Source organism: Heterodontus francisci, chromosome 1, assembly GCF_036365525.1.
Source record: "Heterodontus francisci isolate sHetFra1 chromosome 1, sHetFra1.hap1, whole genome shotgun sequence".
NCBI classification, from domain to species: domain Eukaryota; kingdom Metazoa; phylum Chordata; class Chondrichthyes; order Heterodontiformes; family Heterodontidae; genus Heterodontus; species Heterodontus francisci.
Window position 1 is genome coordinate 72,866,467 of NC_090371.1, and position 25,594 is coordinate 72,892,060.

Consider the following 25,594-nt stretch of genomic DNA (forward strand, 5'->3'; position numbering starts at 1 on the left):
CTATGTAATGTAGTACAAATTCAAAACCAGATTGCATAGTTCACTACCTCTATCACTCAATCGATTTTTTTTTTTCTCCCCCAGATATCTTTCAAGCTCCTTCGTAAATTATTGATTTTGTCAACCTTGCTTGCTTGTTTCTCCAGATGGTCCATTTCAAACTTTCACCACTTGCTGTGTCGGTTATATCTGATCTATTTATCTTCCTTTTTCTCTGTGTCATTCCAGGTCCCTCATCAGCACATTGAGAACCTGTTTAATTGTTTCTTGGGATTCAATTTAGCAATATATTCAGTAAATGCATTCCTATGCGGTCATCATCTTCTATGTGATCTTGGTGATCACACTGAGTTTGTTGGACAACTTGCAAGGGTTCCAAGGCTGGAGTTCCAGTGATACTAGTTTTCATTTATTTTTGCTTTTTACTATTATTGTAAATCAAACCAGAGTTTCTGGCCACCTCATAGGCTACCCTGCTTCTTCCTTTTTCTTGAACTTGATCAGAAAATTGAGGCAATTCAGTTTAACCTGTGAAAATGTTCCTGTCCTTTTAAAACACCTCATCCCATCAGTATGACATGGAAAAAGTACATCAGTGTGTAGATATGTTACATTTTGTTTAGTTGTGTAATATCTTAAAATGCTGAATGCTACTCAGCTGAAACATAAAATCGCAAAGTTACCTGCCCAAACAGCATACAGTTTTGTGTCTACTTCTTATAATCAAAGGGACAAGCCACCTTAAACACAGCTCTACCTTCGTAACAGAAAAATATGTTGTGCATTTTATTGTATGAAATTCTGTCATTATAAAAATACATCATCCAATTTAACATGTGCAATACCTGAGGAGATCTGCTAATTATATTAAAACAGCACTTTCACACACACTTTCAGGCATTTCACTTTGTTTGCTTCAAATTTTGTATTTATAAAATAGTAACAAGTCTGAATACTTAACTAAGTGGCAAAAATCTGCCAATCTTTTTTCTTAAATGAGAAACTGAATCAATCAAATCGTTCAAAATGGTTTCTCAGAACTTAAAATGTAGTCATTTGGTAGTACAGAACTTGAGTATTGCTGACAATAGAGACATTTTGTCAAAGCTTTTCGTCATGCACTCATCAGGACAATTCACAAGAATACCAATGGAAGGGAAACAACAAATTTATACTGTACGGCTAGAGAGTGCTGATTGGTTGACAAGTGGACTCTGGTAGAGGTGTTGCCGTGGAAAATGCACCAGTTTATGGTGACTGACAATCTGGTTAAAATTTTAAAAAATGAATTTAAGGGCAGGTTTTTAAACCGCTTGAAGTTGTTCCTATGATGGATGCTTCTCTCTCCACAGATGCTGCTAGACCTGCTGAGTATTTCCAGCATTTCTTGTTTTTAGTTCAGATTTCCAGCATCTGCAGTATTTTGCTTTTATAATCTATAAATACTTCAGATGATAAGGAAACACTTAGTTTAGGACTGTTTAATTTAGATCGAAACCTGTACCTGAAATATTTAGGTGTTTGTTTGCAGAAGAATTGCTGTTTGCTGCCAGAGGATCTGAGGAATTTTTACCAAATGACTGATGGCTTTTTGATGACCTGGAGTATAAAGTTTGATGGTAAGACCAGTAAGCTTCTTTGTGCATTTATATGGTCAAATTCTTTTCCATTTGTACTAATCAGTCTCCTGTGGCAATGCTCACAGGAGTCAAGTGTAGTATTCAAATAAAGCAAGGTTAGAAGGTGGGATAATTGTACCAGGGGCACACATAAATAATTAATTCCTCTTTTTAGTTGTCCTATATTCTGTCCTTATTTTTATATATCCATTATAAATTCCTGTGTCGTTTACATTTAGAATGGAAATTGCCCGTGTAAACTTGTCATACAGTAATTCCATTCTCCTGCTAGTGGTAGCATTTCAGCGTTCCACTAGCAGGAGAGTGTAATTATAATGTGACATGTTTACGCTGGCAATTTCCATTATAAATCTGGGCGTAGGAATTTATAATGGATGAGATTGACAGCACAGATGGAAGATTTTTAATATAGCTGAAAAAGTGCGTATGCTACAATTTGTAGGTTCTTGAAAACAAGTGCTCTGAGACTAATGAAGAACCGAATTCGCCCTGTGGTGTTAAACATGAGATGTGTTCAAAACCAACCCAAAGTTAGGGATTGAAAGCCTTGTTTGTCACTTGTAAGGTTCACTGTGAAGTTCTGGAAGTCGAACCTCAAGTTACCCAAGGATATCTACATATACCACAAAATTGGTTATAATTCAATGCAAATAGTAGCACTCATCCTCCCTTAATCTCCTATCCATCCCCCTTCGCTACAATGGCAAGTGGCAAAGGCCAGAGCCTGCAATACCCTGACACTCAAGGTGGTTTTTTTTTTATTCGTTCATGGGATCTGGACATTGCTGGCTAGGCCAGCATTTATTCCATCCCTAATTGCTCTTGAACTGAGTGGCTTGCTAGGCCATTTCAGAGGCCATTTTAAGAGTCTGGGTCTGGAGTCACATGCAGGCCAGGTAAGGACAGCAGATTTCTTCCATAAAGGATATTAGTGCAGCAGCTGGCTTTTACAACAATCGACAGTGGTGTCATGGTCACCATTAGGTTAGCTTTTTAATTCCAAATTTAATTCAAATTTCACCATCTGCTGTGGTGGTATACGAACCCATGTCCTCAGAGCACTAGCCTGGACCTCTGCATTGCTGGTCTAGTGACATTACCACTACACCACCTCTTCCTTCTGTCTGTCCCCCAACCTTTATCCTCAGACTTTTGACTTGTGTGCATTTTTCACAAATATATTTTTAAAAATCAAATTTGGATGATAGACATTGTTCACTTCTCCTGTATTTTATCTATCTTTCTTGCACTACCTTTCTCGCTGTCTCGCTTTGCCCCTCTTTCACTACTAGGGCACAGGCAAGGCTTGAGGGATGTTTGGTTTGTTGCTTAGCGAAAAAGGGTCGATGCTGCAAAGGCAGAAAAATGAATGGTCTCAATCTTCATGACAAAGTCCAGGAGGTCATATTTACTGAAGATGAGAGTAGAAAGGCCAGCTGGACGAATTTTAAGGAGGGTTCAAGGGGTGGAAGATTATCGGGGTTAGGTGGAAATGTGGAGTAATCAGTTCAAGCATGAACTTATAAAGTCATATAGTTGTACAGCATAGAAACAGGCCCTTCGGCCCACCGCGTCCATGCCGACTATAATGCCTATCTATACTAATCCCACCTGCCTGCATTAATTCCATTTCCCTCTATGCCTTGCTTATTCAAGTACCTGTCCAGATGCCTCTTAAATGTCGCTACTGTTCCTGCCTCCACCACCACCTCAGGCAGCTCATTCCAGATACCCACTATTCTTTGTGTGAAAAATTTACCCCTTTGATCCCCTTTAAACCTCCTCCCTCTCATCTTAAATCTATGCCCTCTAGTTTTTAGTCACCCCTACCATGGGGAACAGACTCTGGTTATCTACCCTATCAAGCCTCTCATAATTTTATATACCTCTATCATGTCCCCTCTCGGCCTCCTTCGCTCCAGGGAAAACAGACCCAGCCTATCCAATCTCTCTTTAGAACTCAAGCCCTCCAAACCAGGCAACATCCTGGTGAATCTTTTCTGCACCCTCTCGAGCTTAATCACCTCTTTCCTGTAGTGCGGCGACTAGAACTGCACACAGTACTCCAAATGCGGCCTAACCAACGTTATGTACAACTGTAACATGACGTCCCAACTCTTGTACTCAGTGCCTCGGCTGATGAAGGCAAGCATGCCATACGCCTTCACCACCCTGTCTACCTGTGTTGCCACTTTCAGGGAACTATGTACTTGCACCCCAAGGTGTCTCTGCTCAACAACACTCCCCAAGGCCCTGCCATTCACTGTATATGTCCTGCCCTGGTTTAACTTCCCAGAATGCATCACTTCGCACTTGTCTGCGTTAAATTCCATTTGCCACTGCCTTGCCCAGTTTCCCAGTTGATCTATATCCTGTTGTAACCTTAGACAGCCTTCTTCACTGTCCGCTATACCACCAATTTTGGTGTCATCTGCAAACTTATTGAATGGTGGAGCAGGCTCGAAGAGCCGAGTGGCCTACTGCTGCTCCTAATTCGTATGTTCGTACGTATGTTCGTAGGCAGTTGAAGCCAGGGGTATCTTTGCTTTCCCAAATGATCTTGAAGTAATGGGCAATTATGACAGAGCAGAGCAAGGCCTGACAGTGTTTGATATAATCCAGCCAGATCTTGATAGATGGCTAAACCAGATGTGCACAGAGAGACTCAAGTTTGCACCCCTTGAACCTACAGTAAAGATAGAGGCTATGACAGGGAATAACAAGGATGTGATGGTGAAGATTTTACTGGAGACAAGGACTTCAGAGGTGGAGGAGGAGAGCATCTCCATCATTGGCTCCTCTTCTCTTCCCATTCCCTACACTGTTACTTTTGGATGCTCCAAAGAACTGTCCTTAGTCCCCTCCAAGTCCTTATCTACGTGCTGCGCCATGGCAACCTCACCCACAGAAATGGGGACAGTTACCACATGTGCACTGGCAACAGCCAGCTGCATCTCTCCACCGCTACTGTCAACCCTTTTGCTTACTCTCTGTCAGACTGGTTGTCTGACATCCAGCCTTGGATGAGGTGCAATTTCCTCAAGTTGTACATTGGGAAGACTGAAGCTATTGCCTTCGGCCCCAACATAAACACTGTTCCCTCGTCATTAATTCCAGCTCTCTACTTGGGCATTTGCTCAGGCTGAAACAGACTGTTCACAATCCCTGTGTTCTATTTGACTTGGGGGAGAGCTTCCAACCCCATTATAAAGGCTTCCACTTGTGTAACATTGCCTGCCTCCGCCCCTATCTTAACCCATCTGCTGCTGAAATGGTCATTTATACTTTCAGTCTCAACTATTCCAATGCATTCTGGTGCCCATATTATATCCTGTAAGAGATCTGACTCACACATCAACCCTGTTCCTTCTGATCTACAATAATCCTAGTTCACCAGTTGTCTACAATTTAAAATTCTTATTCTTGTGTTTTCATCACTTCATGCACTTGCCCATCCCTATTTCTGTAACCTGCTCTGTCCCGACAAACCCTGCCAAAACTCTTCATTCTTCTGACTGTGGCCTCTTAAACGTTCCCTCCTTCACTTGTGCAACTTATGCTTTCATCCATTTGGACCACATGCTCTAGACTTTCCTCCCTTTCCTCCTTCAAGAACCACGTGAAAACCTACCGTTTTGACCAAGCCATAGGTCATTCCTCCTTCGGCTTGGTGCATGTGTTGCAGCTTTGTTAAATGTCTTTGCGCCTTTTTCTGCATTAAAGGTGCTATATAAATGCAAGTTGTTAAATTATTTGAATACCAGAAGATTTTGGCCTCAATTTTGCAATTAGCAATCTTTTAGCCCAGGCTAAAACTCAGTTATATGAATTACTGAAGACATTAGTTTCCTCTTTTAGCTGAGATCTTAAACCAAGGTCTCATCTGCCCATTTAGATTTAAAAGATTCTCCAGCAACTGATTTCTCACAGTATCCTGGCCAAACTTCATTCCTTAACCAATATCATCAAAACAGATTTATTCACGCCAGTGGTGTTTGTTGGTTCTTAATGTATGAAAACTTGCTGCTGAGTTTTCTACCAAACAAAGTCTACATTTTAAAAATAAATTAATTGGCTGCAAAATGCTTTGTAATGTTCTGATGGCATGAAATGTTCTGTATAAAGTTATTTATTAGGGTTTTTTCACTAGGTTTTCTTAATGGAAGTACTGCATGATTTAGATTTTCAAAAGATTAATATATAGGTAAGAGGAAGAAAATAACCATTTATGCTGTCATTTTAATAAGAAAATTAGACAGTGGATGTCCAGTCAGTGAAGAGATATCAAGGTTGTGTAACTTTGTTTAAGAGCAATTTATTCTTCATCCTAAGCTGACTTTTATCTCTGTTTGTATACCCAAAAAGATGGCTATACTACATCTTGTTCCATTGGTAATTGTTGCTTGTTAAAGTACACAATATAGGAAATAAAGAAGTCAGTGGCCTTAACTAACCTGATGATACCACAAATTTAAAATTTAAAAAAGTTTGAATGGTTTGTGAATATCAATAAACCTAAAGATTGAATTGCAATTTTGCTGCAGCTATCAGTTTTTGTGGCTGTACAAATAATAAGATTATAAAGCTAGTACTGCAGCAGGATGTCTAGGTATGTTTTACCATGTGATGAATGACAAAAGTGAGTTCTTTTTTGTTTTTGTTTCCCCCCCCCCTCAATCTCTGCAATCTCCTCCAGCCCCACAACCCTCTGATATAGCTGTGCCCCTCTAATTCTGACTTCTTGAGCATCCCCAATTTTAATAGATCTACCATTGGTGCCAACGCCTTCAGTTGCCCAGGCCCTGAGCTCAGGAGTATGCTCTCCGCACCTCTCCGCCTCTCTACCTTGCTTTCCTCCTTTAAGGCGCTCATTAAAACCTACCTCTTTGACCGTGTTTGGTCATATGATCTAAGATCTCCTTATGTGTCTTGGTGTCTATTCGTTAAAGGCACTATATAAATATAAGTTTTTGTTCTCTGACCAATAAAGTAGTATTTCTCTCTTAGGCAACAACATGCAGTTGGGTACAATGGTAATCAACAGCATTTCAATGCTTTGTCGACTGGGCACAACATCCATTTACAGCCTGCCTAATGCACCTACTCTGGATGACCTAGATAATGATACAGATGATGAAGGTACTGTTTTGAAAAATCGTCATCTAATCAGTAAAATAGTGTTTGTTTCAAATTTGAAACTCCAGGTTTAAATAGCTACACTGAAGAGTAGCACTGAGATCTATTTAGAAACCAGTTTGATTCAAAGTAGCTAGCCAGTGATTTGTTTCCCAGGATCTTATGGCCCCAGAACAGCTATCAGACCAGTCTAAAGACACATGACCACTATTTCCTGTGAAGCTACTATACGACAATGGGGTGTTCCCCATCATTAATATTGATGCAGCCTAGCAGGGAGAAATCCGGCTCAAGGATCTGTATGCTGATAGGAAAATTAACATTTTAAAAATCAAAAACAATGACAGTGCATACTTTTTACTATAAAAGGAGGAAGTACTTTGAGCAAAAATATACTCCCTGGCCTTGGCTTTTCCCTTTAATCATATGACACCACATAGTCTATTTCCATTTTGATAGCTGTTTTAACTTTACATGAACACCTTAAAGCGTGGAATACTATTTCATTCTATCTGCACTACAAACCTCTAAGATTTACATTTGCAGATTTTTATGTAAAGCCAGTAACTTCACAGTTTCTTTTAGTAAATATCTGAATTACATCATTTAGACTACTATTAAAAACTTACAGCTGATCAAACTGAAATGATTGCAATGGGAATATAAATTTCACACTCTTTCTAAGCAACTGCAGTTTTAAAAAAAATAAATTATCCTTTCGTGCTACAGAATTAGTTTGCTGTTATCTCATGGCATTTAAAGATGGTAATATGGAAGGGTTTTGAGGATCATGTACAAAATACTAGTGAACATATTAATAAAGTTTTATTGAATTTATTTTCATTGTTACCATGCTTTGTTAGCAAGAAAGCAAAATTTATTCCAAGGACACAAATATTGTCAACAAAACCCTCAGAAATATTCATCACGGAATCACAGAATTGTTACAGCACAGAAGGAGGCCATTTGGCCCATATTGTGTGCACTGGCTCTCCAAGTTAGCAATTCACCTAATGCCATTCCCCTGCCTTCTCCCTGTAACCTTGCACATTCTTCCTTCTCAGGTACCAGTCTAATTCCTTTTGAATGCCTTGATTGAGCCTGCCTCCATCACTCTCTCAGGCAGTGCATTCCAGATCCTAACCACTCGCTGCTTGAAGTTTTTCCTCCTGTAGCTTTTGCTTCTTTTGACAATCACTTTAAATTTGTGCCCTCTTGTTCTCGATCCTTTCATGAGTGGGAACAGTTTTTCCCTATCCACTCTCTCCAGACCCCTCATATTTCTGAATGCCTCTATCAAATCTCCTCTCAGCCTTCTCTTCTCCAAGGAAAACAGTCCCAACTTCTCCAATCTGTCTTCATACCGGGAACACTTCTTGTGAATCTTTTCCGTACTGTCTCCAATGCCTTCGCATCTTTCCTAAAGTGCAGCGCACAGAACTGGACACAATACTCCAGCTGAGGCCGGACTAGTCTCTTATACAAGTTTAGCTTGACCTTGCTCTTGAACTCTATGCCCCTATTAAGAAAGCACAGGATGCTGTATGCTTTATTAACCGCTCTCTCAGTCCGTCCTGCCACCTTCAATGACTTATGCACATATGCCCCCAGGTCCCTTTGCTCTTGCATCCCCTTTAGAGTTGTACACTTTATATTTTCTCTCCATGTTCTTCCTACCAAAATGAATGGCTTCATATTTCTCCGCATCGAACTTCATCTGCCACTTGTCCGCCCATTCCCTCAACTTGTCTATGTCCTTTAGAAGTTCTACACTTTCCTCCTCACAGTTCACAATCGTTCCAAGTTTCGTAGCATCTGTAAATTTCAAATTGTGCTCTGTACATCAAGGTCTAGGTCACTAATATATATGTGGCTTTTATATCTCTAATATTAGACTTTTTGTTTTAAAAAGGTAAAGAAGAACCTTTGGAGAAGCCCCATTTTAATTTGCAGTGTCGAATATTTGAGCTGGATTGTTGCAACGGGAATGGGAAAGTCTGCCTGGTTTACAAAAACATCCAATCAGGTATTTTTTTAATCGAATAATCTAAAGGATGGTGTTGTAAACATAAAAATTATTGTGGCACGCGTATAATGGTTATTACATTAGCAATAAAATACTTAAATGGGAGGCACGGATCATTCCGTACTCCCTCAATAGTCTTTGAATAAATGACTCAGCATTAAGGTAAGGCAGAAAAGGAGAGCTTATGTCCGACACCGAGAACTCAATACTACAGAAAGCCGAGAGGAGTATAGAAAGTGGAGGGATAAGATCAAAAAGGGAATTAGGAATGCAAAGAGACGGCATGAAGAATATTGGTGAGCAAAATCAAGGTGAGCTCAAAGATGTTTTATCAATACATTAAGAGTAAGAGGATAACTGAGAGAGTAGGGCCCATAAAAGACCAAGGAGGGCAACCTATGTGTAAGGACAGAAGATGTTGGTGGTGTTAATGAATGCTTTGCATCAGACATCACAAAAGAGGGGGACTGTGCAGATATTGTACTTAAGGAAGAGGGGTGTGAAGTATTGGATGTGATCAACGTAGGGAGAGAGGATGTATAAATGGGATTGGTATCCTTGAAAGTTGATCAATCACCAGGGTTGGATGAAATACATCCCAAGCTGTTAAAAGAAGCTAGAGAGGAAATAGCGGAAGGTCTGATCATAATTTCCCAGTCATCGCTGGATGCAGGTGTGGTGCCGGAGGATTGGAGAACTGCTAATGTTGTACCTCCGTTTAAAAAGGGAGCGACGGATATACCGAATAATTACAGGTCAGTCAGTCTAACCTCAGTAGTGTGCAAATTATTGGAATCTATTCTGAGAAATAGGATAAACTGTCACATAGAAAAGCACAGGGTAATCAAGGATAGTCAGCATGGATTTGTTAAGGGAAGATCATGTCTGACCAACTTGATCAAATTTTTTGAAGAAGTAAGAAGGAAGATAGATGAGGATAGTGCAGTTGATGTGGTCTACATGGATTTTAGCAAGGCTTTTGACGAGGTCCCACATGGCAGGCAAGTTATTTTTTTTTTTTTAATCCCATGGGATCCAGAGAAATGCAGCAAGGTGCATACAAAGTTGGTTCAGTGGCAGGAAACAAAGGGTAATTGTTGGCTGTTTTTGCAACTGGAGGGCTGTTTCCAGTGGCATTCCACAGGGCTTAGTACTGAGTCCCCTGCTTTTTGTGGTATATATTAACGATTTGGACTTAAATGTAGGGGGTATGATCAAGAACTTTGCAGAAGACACAAAGATTGGCCGTGTGGTAGATAGTGAGGAGGATAGCTGTAGGCTGCAGGAAGATATTGATGGTCTGGTCAGATGGGCAGAAAAATGGCAAATGGAATTCAACCTGGAGAAGTGTGTGGTGATGCATTTGGGGAGGTTAAACAAGGAAAAGGAATAAACGATTAATGGGAAAATATTGAGAAGTCTAGAGGAAGTGAGGGACCTTGGAGTGAATGTCCACAGATCCCTGAAGGTAGCAGGACAGGTCGATAAGGTGGTTAAGAAGGCATATGGAATCCTTTCCTTTATTAGCCGAGGTATAGAATACAAGAGCAGGGAGGTTATGCTGGAACTGGAGTGATTAGGCCACAACTTGAGGACTGTGTGCAGTTCTGGTCACCTCATTACAGAAAGGATATAATTGCACTAGAGAGGGTAAAGAGGAGGTTTACGAGGCTGTTGCCAGGACTGCAAAAATGCAGCTATGAGGAAAGATTGGATAGGCTGGGGTTGTTGTCCTTGGAAAAGAGAAAGCTGAGGGGAGATCTGATTGAAATGTACAAAATTGTGAGAGGCCTGGATAGTGGAGGTGAAGGGCCTATTTACCTTAGCAGAGAGGTCAGTGACGAGGGGGCATAGATTTAAAGTGACTGGTGGAAAAATTAGAGGGGAGTTGAGGAAAAGATTATTCACCCAGAGGGTGGTGGCAGTCTGGAGCTCACTGCCTGAAAGGGTAGTTGAGGCATAAACCCTCAAGTCATTCAAAAGGAGTCTGGGTGTTCACCTCAAATGCCGTAATCTATAGGACTACAGACCAAATGCTGGAAGGTGGGATCAGAATGGGTGGATTGTCTTTCAGCCGGCATAGACACGATGGGCCAAGTGGCCTCTTTCTGTGCCTTAAACTTTCTATGATTAGACTCTCAGCTAGTTTTTGTTCTTGTATCTGAAATAGATGCAATGCTAGTCACATTAAGACCAGTGTCCCCTCATTTTATCTGCTACCAGTTTCAGATGTGGTGCTGTCCGAGTGCTCCTGCCTCTGAGTCCCACTCCAGAGACTAGAGCACAAAATCTAGGCTGACACTCCAGTGCAATTCTGAAGGAGTGATGCGCCATTTGAGGTGTCATCTTTCAGATGAGAGGGTAAACGGAGGCCCTATTTGCCCCCTCAGGTGGACATGAACGATCCCATAGCACTATTTCAAAGAGGAGCAGGCAAGTTCTCGCCAGTGTCCTAGCAAACATTTATCTCTCAACCAACATCGCTTCTCATCATAATTTTATTAGATTAGATTAGAACATTACAGCGCAGTACAGGCCCTTCGGCCCTCGATGTTGCGCCGACCTGTGAAACAATCTGACCTACACTATTCCATTTTCATCCATATATCTATCCAATGACCACTTAAATGCCCTTAAAGTTGGCGAGTCTACTACTGTTGCAGGCAGGGCGTTCCACGCCCCTACTACTCTGCGTAAAGAAACTACCTCTGACATCTGTCCTATATCTTTCACCCCTCAACTTAAAGCTATGTCCCCTCGTGTTTGCCATCATCATCCGAGGAAAAAGACTCTCACTATCCACCCTATCTAACCCTCTGATTATCTTGTATGTCTCTATTAAGTCACCTCTCCTCCTCCTTCTCTCTAACGAAAACAATCCCAAGTCCCTCCGCCTTTCCTCGTAAGACCTTCCCTCCATACCAGGCAACATCCTAGTAAATCTCCTCGGCACCCTTTCCAAAGCTTCCACATCCTTCCTATAATGCGGTGACCAGAACTGCACGCAATACTCAAGGTGCGGCCTCACCAGAGTTTTGTACAGCTGCATCATGACCTCGTGGCTCCCCCTACTAATAAAAGCTAACACACCATATGCCTTCTTAACAGCCCTATTAACCTGGGTAGCAACTTTCAGGGATTTATGTACCTGGACACCAAGATCTCTCTGCTCATCTACACTACCAAGAATCTTCCCATTAGCCCAGTACTCTGCATTGCTGTTACTCCTTCCAAAGTGAATCACCTCACACTTCTCCGCATTAAACTCCATTTGCCATCTCTCAGCCCAGCTCTGCAGCCTATCTATGTCCCTCTGTACCCTACAACACCCTTCGACACTATCCACAACTCCACCGACCTTCGTGTCATCCGCAAATTTACTAACCCACCCTTCTACACCCTCTTCCAGGTCGTTTATAAAAATGACAATCAGCAGTGGCCCCAAAACAGAACCTTGCGGTACACCACTAGTAACTAAACTCCAGGATGAACATTTGCCATCAACCACCACCCTCTGTCTTCTTTCAGCTAGCCAATTTCTGATCCAAAGCTCTAAATCACCTTCAACCCCATACTTCCGTATTTTCTGCAATAGCCTACCGTGGGGAACCTTATCAAACGCCTTACTGAAATCCATATACACCACATCCACGGCTTTACCCTCATCCACCTGTTTGGTCACCTTCTCGAAAAACTCAATAAGGTTTGTGAGGCACGACCTACCTTTCACAAAACCGTGCTGACTATCGCAAATGAACTTATTCTTTTCAAGATGATTATAAATCCTATCTCTTATAACCTTTTCCAACATTTTACCCACAACTGAAGTAAGGCTCACAGGTCTATAATTACCAGGGCTGTCTCTACTCACCTTCTTGAACAAGGGGACAACATTTGCTATCCTCCAGTCTTCCGGCACTACTCCTGTCGACAACGACGACATAAAGATCAACAACAACGGCTCTGCAATCTCCTCCCTGGCTTCCCAGAGAATCCTAGGATAAATCCCATCTGGCCCAGGGGACTTATCTATTTTCACACTTTCCAAAATTGCTAACTCCTCCTCCTTGTGAATCTCAATCCCATCTAGCCTAGTAGGCTGTATCTCAGTATTCTCTTCGACAACATTTTCTTTCTCTACTGTAAATACTGACGAAAAATATTCATTTAACGCTTCCCCTATCTCCTCTGATTCCGCACACAACTTCCCACTACTATCCTTGATTGGCCCTAATCTAACTCTAGTCATTCTTTTATTCCTGATATACCTATAGAAAGCCTTAGGGTTTTCCCTGATCCTATCCGCCAATGACTTCTCGTGTCCTCTCCTTGCTCTTCTTAGCCCTCCCTTTAGATCCTTCCTGGCTAGCTTGTAACTCTCAAGCGCCTTAACTGAGCCTTCACGTCTCATCCTAACATAAGCCGCCTTCTTCCTCTTGACAAGCGCTTCAACTTCTTTAGTAAACCACGGCTCCCTCGCTCGACAACTTCCTCCCTGCCTGACAGGTACATACTTATCAAGGACACGCATTAGCTGCTCCTTGAATAAGCTCCACATTTCGTTTGTGCCCATCCCCTGCAGTTTCCTTCCCCATCCTACACATCCTAAATCTTGCCTAATCGTGTCATAATTTCCTTTCCCCCAGCTATAATTCTTGCCCTGCGGTATATACCTGTCCCTGCCCATCGCTAAGGTAAACCTAACCGAATTGTGATCACTATCGCCAAAGTGCTCACCTACATCTAAATCTAACACCTGGCCGGGTTCATTACCCAGTACCAAATCCAATGTGGCATCGCCCCTGGTTGGCCTGTCAACATACTGTGTCAGAAAATCCTCCTGCACACACTGGACAAAAACAGACCCATCTGAAGTACTCGAACTATAGTATTTCCAGTCAATATTTGGAAAGTTAAAGTCCCCCATAACCACTACCCTGTTACTCTCGCTCCTGTCGAGAATCATCTTCGCTATCCTTTCCTCTACATCTCTGGAACTATTCGGAGGTCTATAGAAAACTCCCAACAGGGTGACCTCTCCTCTCCTGTTTCTAACCTCGCCCCATACTACCTCAGTAGACGAGTCCTCAAACGTCCTTTCTGCCGCTGTAATACTTTCCTTGATTAACAATGCCACCCCCCCCCCCTCTTTTACCCTCTTCTCTGTTCTTACTGAAACATCTAAATCCCGGAACCTGCAACATCCATTCCTGCCCCTGCTCTACCCATGTCTCCGAAATGGCCACAACATCAGGATCCCAGGTACCAACCCATGCTGCAAGCTCACCCACCTTATTCCGGATGCTCCTGGCGTTGAAGTAGACACACTTTAAACCAAGTTCTTGCTTGCCAGTACCCTCTTGCGTCCCTGTAACCTTATCCCCTACCTCACTACTCTCAACAGCCTGTACACTGGAACTACAATTTAGGTTCCCATTCCCCTGCTGATTTAGTTTAAACCCCCACGAAGAGCACTAACAAATCTCCCCCCCAGGATATTGGTACCCCTCTGGTTCAGGTGAAGACCATCCTGTTTGTAGAGGTCCCACCTACCCCAGAAAGAGCCCCAATTATCCAGGAAACCAAAACCCTCCCTCCTACACCATCCCTGCAGCCACGTGTTCAACTCCTCTCTCTCCCTATTCCTCTCTTCGCTAGCACGTGGCACGGGCAACAACCCAGAGATAACAACTCTGGTTGTTCTCGCTCTAAGCTTCCACCCTAGTTCCCTGAATTTCTGCCTTAAATCCCCATCTCTCTTCCTACCTATGTCGTTGGTGCCTATGTGGACCACGACTTGGGGCTGCTCCCCCTCCCCCTTAAGGATCCCAAAAACACGATCCGAGACATCACGTACCCTGGCACCTGGGAGGCAACACACCAACCGTGAGTCTCTCTCGTTCCCACAGAACCTCCTATCTGTTCCCCTAACTATGGAGTCCCCAATGACTAATGCTCTGCTCCTCTTCCCCTTTCCCTTCTGAGCAACAGGGACAGACTCTGTGCCAGAGACCTGTACCCCATTGCTTACCCCTGGTAAGTCGTCCCCCGCAACAGTATCCAAAACCGTATACCTGTTGTTGAGGGAAACGGCCACAGGGGATCCCTGCACTGCCTTCTGGTTCCCTCTCCTTCCCCTGACGGTAACCCATCTACTTCTTTTACCTGAGGTGTGACTGTCTCCCTATAACTCCTGTCAATAATCCCCTCCGCCTCCCGAATGATCCGAAGTTCATCCAGCTCCAGTTCCCTAACGCGGTCTGCGAGGAGCTGGAGTTGGGTGCACTTCCCGCAGATGCAGTCAGCAGGGACACTCTTGGCGACCCTTACCTCCCACATTCTGCAGGAGGAACATACAACTGCCTTAACCTCCATTCCCACTATTCTAGATTCCCAACAAGTCTACTGAAAAACCAAAAAAAAAAGGCAAAACTTGTTCGCTTAGCAATCCGACGGACGGAACTTTTTAAATAAAAAGCTTGCCTTATCAACACACCAGAGTCCTTTGTTTTTGGTTAGAGGAGGGTGGGTGGGAGACACTACACGTGTAGTGTCTCGGGTACTGCCACTGCCCAAATAAATAGTTTTCCCTTACCCAGCAGTCCCCTGGTCCTCCGAAACAAAAGGGGATTAACTTGTAACTTACACTGAAATTGACCGCTCAGCTGTAAGTTCGCTCCGCACCTCCTTCTGTCAAAGCTGCTCCTCGCAAAAAAATTCATTTACTGTTTGTGAGATCTTGCTATGATGCCACATTTCCCACATTATAACAGTGACTGCACTTCAAAACTATGTTAATGGCTGTAAAGCACTGTAGGATGTCCCGAGGTCATGAAAGGTGCTACAAGTTTTCTTTTTCTTTATCTTTTACTAAGACTTTTCCCTTGAGAATAGTGTGCTGGCTGCTTGATGTAAATATTGTCATTTTTTTTTCTCACAATGGAAATCTGTATTTTCTGCTAAATACATCCTATTTTTTATGTACAGTTGACATGTATATGCTGAGTAGAGTGCAAGAGATGTGGAGTTTAGCCTCAGTGGAAGTGATTGGGCCATTCAACACAGGAAAGGGCGGCACAATGGCGCAGTGGTTAGCACTGCAGCCTCACAGCTCCAGCGACCCGGGTTCGGTTCTGGGTATTGCCTGTGCGGAGTTTGCAAGTTCTCCCTGTGACCGCGTGGGTTTCCTCCCAGATGCCAAAGATCTGCGGGTTGATAGGTAAATTGGCCATTGTAAATTGCCCCTAGTGTAGGTAGGTGGTAGGAGAATTGAGGGAAGGTGGAGATGTGAGAGGGAAATGGGATTAATATAGGATTAGTATAAAATGGGTGGTTGATGGTCGGCGTGGACTTGTTGGGCCGAAGGGCCTGTCTCAGTGCTGTATCTCTCTATGACTCTATGAATGTTTAATTATTTACTTTATTGCATTTTGTCTTAATTTATCTTGGTTGTTTCATACAAGGACTGTTTAAACTTGTGCATTTGATACCTTACCCTATTAGCCTGGTTTGAGCAGGTGATAGGTTAATAATTAATTACATAAGTGGTGTAATTAGCTGTTCTTTGGCTACTTTTTCTTCGTGTTGGATGATTGCATAAATTAAGGTGATATAAGCATAAGTTTACAAGTGAATGAATTATTTTAAACATTAGTGCTTAAAAGAATACAGAATTCAGCCTTAGAGGGACTTCAGCCTTGAGGTGCAGTTGGCCAAAAATTATACTTGAGCGATTTTTTTTTAAAATGGTATGTGGTACCTACTCAATATGGGAGGCAGTGCTACTTCTACGAAATTAAGACATTACTAAGATAAGGATAGGAAGCTAGTGCAAAGCAACCATAACGTAATAGTCAAAGATGAAAGTACTTGACTCGAGAAAAGCCAATTTCAGTGAGATAGATAGAAAACTAGACCAGATAAATTTCAGAGAAAATTTGACAGATAAGACATTGCACGAATAATGGGAAATGTTCAAACAGAAAATGATTAGGGTGCATACCAGTAATACCACCACAAGAATAAAAGGTGATGCAGAAAACACTGAAAATACTTGGATAAATAGAAAAATCTGTTAAAATAAGATCTCAAGGGAGAAGACTGATCTCGAAGCAATCTGATTTTGTGTGTTACGCACTGGAAAAGTCCTTTATCAACATTTTCTATGGGAGTTTGTGTTAACATTTCCACATTTACTCTAGCACCAGTAAGTGATGCTATAATAGGAGTCCCAATGTTAACCTTCTAACTTCGATCCCTGTAACAACACCAGCCCTCTGTTTCCCTTCAGAGTGCCCATCCATCATTTTAGCACATTCAAATCCACCTGCCCAATTTGCATCTGTTTCCATCCAGGCTCCATTGATCAATGAATGCACATTTTAACAGTTTTTAAATGCACTTTTCAGATCATTCCTATCGAGTTCACAAAGTTGATTTTGTTTTGAATCTACTGCCGTTTTAGTCCCGCCCCCACCTGTGACATTCAAAGATAGGAAAAGGAGGCCATTCAACCTTTCAAGCTTGTCTGTCATTCAGTAGCCCTCTGATTGCATAATCTGGTTACTGGATGCCTACAAATGAGTCAAAAAGTTTATTGACATTTTTTTTTCCATGTGCCTTTTTCTTAGTGAAATTTCTTTTTCTTGAAATTTGTCCTTTTGAGCATTTTTTAAAGAGTTTTAAAGATAAAATTTTTTAAAAGTGAGACAATTAGGGAAAAACAATTCTGATCACCTGTTGTAGCTTTTATGTTCTGTAAACCTGAGGAACCTTGCTCTACGGCAGCGAGGCCTGGACAACGTATGCCAGCCAAGAGCGACGTCTCAATTCATTCCATCTTCGCTGCCTTCGGAGAATACTTGGCATCAGGTGGCAGGACTATATCTCCAACACAGAAGTCCTTGAAGCGGCCAACACCCCCAGCTTATACACACTACTGAGTCAGCGGCGCTTGAGATGGCTTGGCCATGTGAGCCGCATGGAAGATGGCAGGATCCCCAAAGACACATTGTACAGCGAGCTCGCCACTGGTATCAGACCCACCGGCCGTCCATGTCTCCGCTATAAAGACGTCTGCAAACGCGACATGAAATCGTGTGACATTGATCACAAGTCGTGGGAGTCAGTTGCCAGCATTCGCCAGAGCTGGCGGGCAGCCATAAAGACAGGGCTAAATTGTGGCGAGTCGAAGAGACTTAGTAGTTGGCAGGAAAAAAGACAGAGGCGCAAGGGGAGAGCCAACTGTGCAACAGCCCCGACAAACAAATTTCTCTGCAGCACCTGTGGAAGAGCCTGTCACTCCGGAATTGGCCTTTATAGCCACTCCAGGCGCTGCTTCACAAACCACTGACCACCTCCAGGCGCGTATCCATTGTCTCTCGAGATAAGGAGGCCCAAAAGAAAAAGAAAACCTGAGGAAGAACACTCGACTGGGGGATAAGAGAGAAAGAGACCGAGTGTGTTAATGTTGGTTCCTTTTTTTAAAAAAAAAGTTGAATTTTCCAGCTGTATTTTGCGGAAATTTGAAAGAGTAATTACTAATTTCTTGTACCTGTGAAACTGAGATCCTTACTGTTAACACTTATGAAATAAAGAGCAAGAGGTCGACAGACAGACAGACAGATAGATGGAAAGGCAGTGATCCTGAAAATCCATGAGCTACAATCCCAACAGTTATGCCAGATTTGTGCCCATTGATGGCCTCTGGCACTGACCTCACCACTGGTATTTACAGGATCAGGTGAGAGGGTACCTTAATTATAGGGGCTGGCCATCACCCACACTACTACAGTTACATCTTATGCACTCAGTGGTCCATGCTACTGGAAACCCCAGTGCCTGCATGCCATTAGGCACTGTCAGCACCCTTTCCCCAGAAACCCTTTGCAGTCCCACCTTGAATCCTTTGTAAGATCAACTAGTTTTTTTAAATTGTTTGCTTCAGCTGTGCTTATTGCAGCGCCATACATTTTAAAATTGTACAATTCTAATCTATTTATTTATTCTATTGTATTTATGCCACGCATAATGTCAAAAACAATTTGCCCCACTTGCTATGGCCCCTCTATAAATACAATTTTAAAAACTGGTAGGTGATATAAAGGGAAATAGTAAAATATTTCATAAGTAAGGCGAGGGATGCTCTAAGATAAAAAATAAATATTTTTATTGGCCACAAAGAAGTGGCACGGATACGAAAATGAGTACTTCACCTGTGTTTTCTCAGAGCATGGTAATGAGAATGAAATGGTGAAACAGGTGAACAGAGTGCAATTAGATAGATGAAGAAGTAATACTAAATTGGCAGAAAGTCAAAGCAAAAAATGCAGTGGGCCCTGATTTATTTATGTTCTAGAATGCTGATATAAGTAAGAATTGAAAAAGCCAAGAATCTAACCAAAATCTTTCAAAGGTCCTTGGTTGTAAAAAAAGTTGTAAAAGGAGACTGGAGAGTTGTAAACATGACACTTCTATTCCATAAGGGAGAAACTTATCGACCAGGTAACTACAGAACAGTCAGCCCAATGTCGATAGTAGATAAGTAAGCTTCGAGAGGCCATAATATGGGATAGAGCTAATGCCGAGAAAAATGTGTTAATTAAGAAAAGCCAGCGTGGATTTATAAAGTCAAATTGTGTTTGACAAGCTTGGGTATTTATTGATGGAAGAAACGCAGTGGATGTTTATATAAATTTTCAAAAGGCATTTGATAAGATACCACACAGAAGACTTCTTGATCAAGTTAAAATACGTAGCATTAAAGGGGACAGTTGGTTGAAGAACAGATAACAGAGGAGTAGTTAATGGATGGTTTTAAGACTGGGCAGTAGAATTGGGGCCACTTCTTTTCTCAACATTAATTATGTATATTTGAGTATAGAAGTCAGTATCAAAATTTTCAGAATCAAAAGTAAGTAAGTGTGGTTACCTTTCTGTGGCTTCAGGAGGACAGATTAGTAAATTGAGCAGATAAATTACAACATTTAATGCAGAAAAATGTGTTATGAATTTTGTGAGGGAGAATAAGGAGAGATGTATACAAAATGGTAAAACTTTAAAAGTAGAGACACTTAGGGATTCAAATGTACAATTTTTTTTAAAGTGGAAGGATATATTGATAAAGTACTATAGCAAAGAACTAGTGCAAAACTTATGCAAATTATTGTTCCGATGAAGGGTCACTGACCCGAAACGTTAACTCTGCTTCTCTTTCCACAGATGCTGCCAGACCTGCTGAGTGATTCCAGCATTTCTTGTTCTTATTATGCAAATTATTGTCTGGGCTAAGTTACGATTTTGTTTATCATTTTGGGAATCTTTCTTTAGAGAGGGTTTCAAGGCCAAGGAGAGGATACTGGAACAATTTGCAAAGTTGAAACCATGGATGACTGGCTTTAGATACAAGGGACTAGTAAATAGAGCAAAATTATTTCCACTAGTCAATAAGCTGATACTTGGGCATAGATTTAAGATCACCACCAAAAGTACATAAAGGGAGGTCAGGAACATTTTCATGTTACAAGGAGGATTGTTAGGACCTTGAATAGCCTGGAACAATAGTGGAAAGAGAAACCATAATGGCTTTTAAAAGGCAAGTGCATAAATATTTGAAAAAGGCAAGAGAATGGGACTAAATCTATCGCTCTTTCAGAGAATCCACATTGGCATAATTGTTCAAATAGGTTTCTTTGCTGTAAACTTCTTCTTACATAATTACTAATTTGAGACTTCTCTCTGATTAGTTGACATTAAATCTTATGAACAAACATCTTTGGATTGTGCCATTTCCTGCAATTCTGTCGCCATGTTTGTTTAATATTGTGGATTTGAGTTCAATGAGATGATGTATAGTTAAGGTGCACCTTTTCTGTTGAAAGAAACTCAACAGAAGCTTCTGCAGACAGACTTTTTTTCTAAATAAGTGTATTAACTTCAAAATTGCAATTGATGCAGAGAATAGCAGCGAGTTAATTATTGGTCTGAAGCTCACAATACTAATAGTTTTAGTCGCAATTCCCAAAATAGCTATTTATCATTTGTTTTATCATTTTCTAATAGCACTGTGACATTCCACTTGAGTCTAATATATATGTTAATACAGGTCTATGCTAATGTTTTGTTCATCTGATACATTGAATCAATGTATTCATAAAATTATTTTCAAGGCATTGTAATACCCACCAGGCATTAATGAGTCTTCATTTCATTGATGGAGAGGGAGCCTGCAACATAGAATGGTTAAATGGCAACAAAATTCTTGTGCAGTTATTGAGGTAATAATTGATGAAGTAGTGAAATTAGCTTGTAGGCTGTGGCCACGCACAGTAGATGTACATTAAAGTAAATTGCTGTCTCTGATGAAGAATTAATTCCCTTTGGTGTAGTAATGTTTAATTACCCAAATGATTAACTTTACTAATTCTTGCTTTGTCAGTTTTACACTGTAATTAATTATCAAGACCTCCAACAAGTGTGGACTGTGTATTTAGTGCATTAAGTTCACAGGTGTTCATACGCAAAAATAATTGGCTCGTGGATACTTGGTGTCTCAAGACTTTTGTACAAAGTGTTATGACTAGCAGTGTCATTAATTTCTGGATTGGAAACTTGAAAAAGAACTTGCAATAATAGCTGTGCCATGAAGGTGCTTCCATTATTAATTTTTTTTTTAAGGACTCGTGTTTGAAAGATTATGAAAATTGGTTCATTTGAAAGACTGAGAAGATGCCTGGACACTTTGGATTTTTTTTTAAACACTTACTGGAAGAGATAATGAAGGGCGAATAAACATAAGGAGCCTTGTTGCCTGTTGGAGTTGTTTACAGAAAAGTCACATGTCTAGTTTTATCACAGAATCGTTACAGCGCAGAAGGAGGCCATTCGGCCCATTGTGTCCACACTGGCTCTCTGAAAGAGCAATTCCCTCAGTTCCATTCCCCCGCCTTCTCCCCGTAACCCTGCACATTCTTCCTTTTCATATAACTGTCTAATTCCCTTGTGAATGCTTCAATTGAATCTGCCTCCACCACGTTCTCAGGCAACGCATTCTGAACCTTAACCACTCGCTGCGTGGAAAAAGTTTTTCCTCGTGTCACTTTTGCTTCTCTTACCAAATACTCAAAATCTGTAATCTGTGCCCTCTCATTCTTGATCCTTTCACGAGTGGGAACAGTTTCTCTCTATCTACTCGATCCAGACCCCTCATGAATTTGAATACCTCTATCAAATCACCTCTAAGCCTTCCCTTCAAGGAAAACTGCCCGAACTACTTCAATCTATCTTCATAACTGAAATTCCTCAAGCCTGGAACCATTCTCGTGCCTCTTTTCTGTAGTCTCTCCAATGCTACTCTCTCTCCAATTTTCTAAAGTGCGGTGCCAAGAACTGGACGCAGTACTCCAGCTGAGGCTGAACTAGTGTCTTATACAAGTTCAACATAACCTCCTTGCTCTTGTACTCTATGCCCCTATTAATAAAGCCCAGGGTATTGTGTGCTTTATTAACCGCTTCTTCAACCTGTCCTGCCACCTTCAATGACTTTCGGTGCAAGACCGAGCGGACCTGCGAGGAGACGGGCATCGGCAAATGGGAGTTCCAGCAGTTTAAAAGAGGCTGCGAGAGACCAGGGACAGAGCGAGACCAAGCGGACCTACAAGGAGACAGGCACCAGCAAGCGGGTGTTCCAGCAGTTTAAAAGAGGCATACTCTCACAGACTCTCACAGGGACAGCGAGAGATTTCCACCACTGACGTCACAGTTCAGAAAGTGATGCGTTGCAAGGGGAGGCAGCTGATTGGTAAATAGGAACAGCTGAGTATTTCTACCCTTTTTTACTACTTTCAATGGCCGCAGTAAAGGTAGGGAATTTAGACTGCAGCAGGCAGTGTTTGGAGTAGAATAAGGTCCCCAGCGTAATTTGTACTTTAAATTAAAGGGAGTAACTAAGGAGCTTAATCTAAGAACAAACAACAGTACAGCACAGGAACAGGCCATTCAGCCCTCCAAGCCTGCACCGATCTGGATGCCTGCATAAAGTAAAACCTTCTGCACTTCCGGGGGCCGTATCCCTCTATTCCCATCCTATTCATGTATTTGTCAAGATGCCTCTTAAACGTCGCTATGGTACCTGCTCCCACCACCTCCCCCGGCATCAAGTTCCAGGCACTCACCACCCTCTGTGTAAAGAACTTGCCTCGCATGTCCCCTCTAAACTTTGCCCCTCGCACCTTAAACCTATGTCCCCTAGTAACTGACTCTTCCACCCTGGGAAAAAGCTTCTGACTATCCACTCTGTCCATGCCGCTCATAACTTTGTAAACCTCTATCATGTTGTCCCTCCACCTCCGTCGTTCCAGTGAAAACAATCCGAGTTTATCCAACCTCTCCTCATAGCTAATGCCCTCCAGACCAGGTAACATCCTGATAAACCTCTTCTGTACCCTCTCCAAAGCCTCCACGTCCTTCTGGTAGTGTGGCGACCAGAATTGCACGCAATATTCTAAGTGTGGCCTAACTAAAGTTCTGTACAGCTGCAGCATGACTTGCCAATTTTTATACTCTATGCCCCGACCGATGAAGGCAAGCATGCCGTATGCCTTCTTGACTACCTTATCCACCTGCGTTGCCACTTTCAGTGACCTGTGGACCTGTACGCCCAGATCTCTCTGCTTGTCAATACTTCTAAGGGTTCTGCCATTTACTGTATACTTCCCACCTGCATTAGACCTTCCATAATGCATTACCTCACATTTGTCCGAATTAAACTCCATCTGCCATTTCTCCGCCCAAGTCTCCAGCCGATCTACATCCTGCTGTATCCTCTGACAATCCTCATCACTATCCGCAACTCCACCAACCTTTGTGTCGTCTGCAAACTTACTAATCAGACCAGCTACATTTTCCTCCAAATCATTTATATATACTACAAACAGCAAAGGTCCCAGCACTGATCCCTGCAGAACACCACTAGTCACAGCCCTCCGTTCAGAAAAGCACCCTTCCACTGCTACCCTCTGTCTTCGATGACCGAACCAGTTCTGTATCCATCTTTTGTACCAGTCTGCCATGAGGGACCTTGTCAAAGGCTTTACTGAAGTCCATATAGACAACATCCACTGCCCTTCCTTCATCAATCATCTTCGTCACTTCCTCAAAAAACTTAATCAAGTTAGTGAGACACAACCTCCCCTTCACAAAACCATGCTGCCTCTCGCTAATAAGTTCGTTTATTTCTAAATGGGAGTAAATCCTGTCCCGAAGAATCCTCTCTAATAATTTCCCTACCACTGACAAGGCTCACCGGCCTATAATTTCCTGGATTCTACTTGCTACCCTTCTTAAACAAAGGAACAACATTGGCTATTCTCCAGTCCTCTGGGACCTCACCTGTAGCCAATGAGGATACAAAGATTTCTGTCAAGGCCCCAGCAATTTCTTCCCTTGCCTCCCTCAGTATTCTGGGGTAGATCCCATCAGGCCCTGGGGACTTATCTACCTTAATGCTTTGCAAGATGCCCAACACCACCACCTTTTTGATAACGACATGACTGAGACTATCTACACTCCCTTCCCTAGACTCATCATCCATCAAGTCTGTCTTTTTGGTGAATACTGATGCAAAGTACTCATTTAGTACCTCGCCCATTTCCTCTGGCTACGCACATAGAATCCCTCCTCTGTCCTTGAGTGGGCCAACCCTTTCCCTAGTTGCTCTTTATATACGTCTAAAAAGCCTTGGGATTTTCCTTAATCCTGTTTGCCAATGACTTTTCATGACCCCTTTTAGCCCTCCTGACTCCTTGCTTAAGTTCCTTCCTACTGTCTTTATATTCCTCAAGGGCTTCATCTGTTCCCAGCGTTCCAGCCCTTACAAATGCTTCCTTTTTCTTTTTGACTAGGCTCACAATATCCCGCATTATCCAAGGTTCCCGAAAATTGCCAAACTTATCCTTACTCACAGGAATATGCTGGTCCTGGATTCCAATCAACAGACATTTGAAAGACTCCCACATGTCAGATGTTGATTTACCCTCAAACAGCTGCCCCCAATCTAAATTCTTCAGTTCCTGCCTAACATTGTTATAATTAGCCTTCCCCCAATTTAGCACCTTCACCCGAGGACTACTCTTATCCTTATCCACAAGTACCTTAAAACTTATGGAATTATGGTCACTGTTCCCGAAATGCTCCCCTACTGAAACTTCGACCACCTGGCCGGGCTCATTCCCCAATACCAGGTCCAGTACAGCCCCATCCCTAGTTGGACTAACTACATATTGTTTCAAGAAGCCCTCTTGGATGCTCCTTAAAAGTTCTGCCCTATCCAAGCCCCTAGCACTAAGTGAGTCTCAGTCAATATAGAGGAAGTTAAAATCACCCACCACTACAACCCTGTTACCTTTACATCTTTCCAAAATCTGTCCACATATCTGCTCCTCTACCCCTGCTGGCTGTTGGGAGGTCTGTAGTAAAAAAGGCTAAGTCATGGCAGGAGAGCCCAGCCCCGTGGCATGCTATGTGGGAAATCAGGGACACTTCCAGTGTCCCTGGCGACCAAGTGTGCAGGAAGTGTGTCCAGCTGCAGCTACTAGCTGACCGCATTGCGCAGCTGGAGCTGCGGATGGGCTTACTGTGGAGCATCCGCGATGCTGAGTAAGTTGTGGAAAGCACATTTAGCGAGGTGGTCACACCACCGGTAATGGCTGCAGAGGCAGAAAAGGGATGGGTGAGCGCCAGGCAGAGTAGTAGGCGCAGGAAAGTAGTGCAGGGGTCCCCTGTGGCCATCCCTCTC

At 42.4% G+C, this 25,594-nt stretch overlaps 1 protein-coding gene across 2 annotated transcripts in view; it reads left to right on the top strand.

The window, feature by feature from the left end:
* Positions 1–25,594, top strand: part of tpgs2 (tubulin polyglutamylase complex subunit 2) — a 58,669-nt gene that overhangs the window by 12,494 nt on the left and 20,581 nt on the right. The window contains exons 3-5 of one of the 2 annotated variants that reach the window (XM_068031602.1): positions 1,532–1,619; positions 6,648–6,779; positions 8,689–8,802. In XM_068031602.1, the coding sequence (XP_067887703.1) occupies positions 1,532–1,619; positions 6,648–6,779; positions 8,689–8,802 (334 nt within the window). The remainder of the gene's footprint in view (positions 1–1,531; positions 1,620–6,647; positions 6,780–8,688; positions 8,803–25,594) is intronic. The other variant, XM_068031609.1, reaches the window with a different exon arrangement.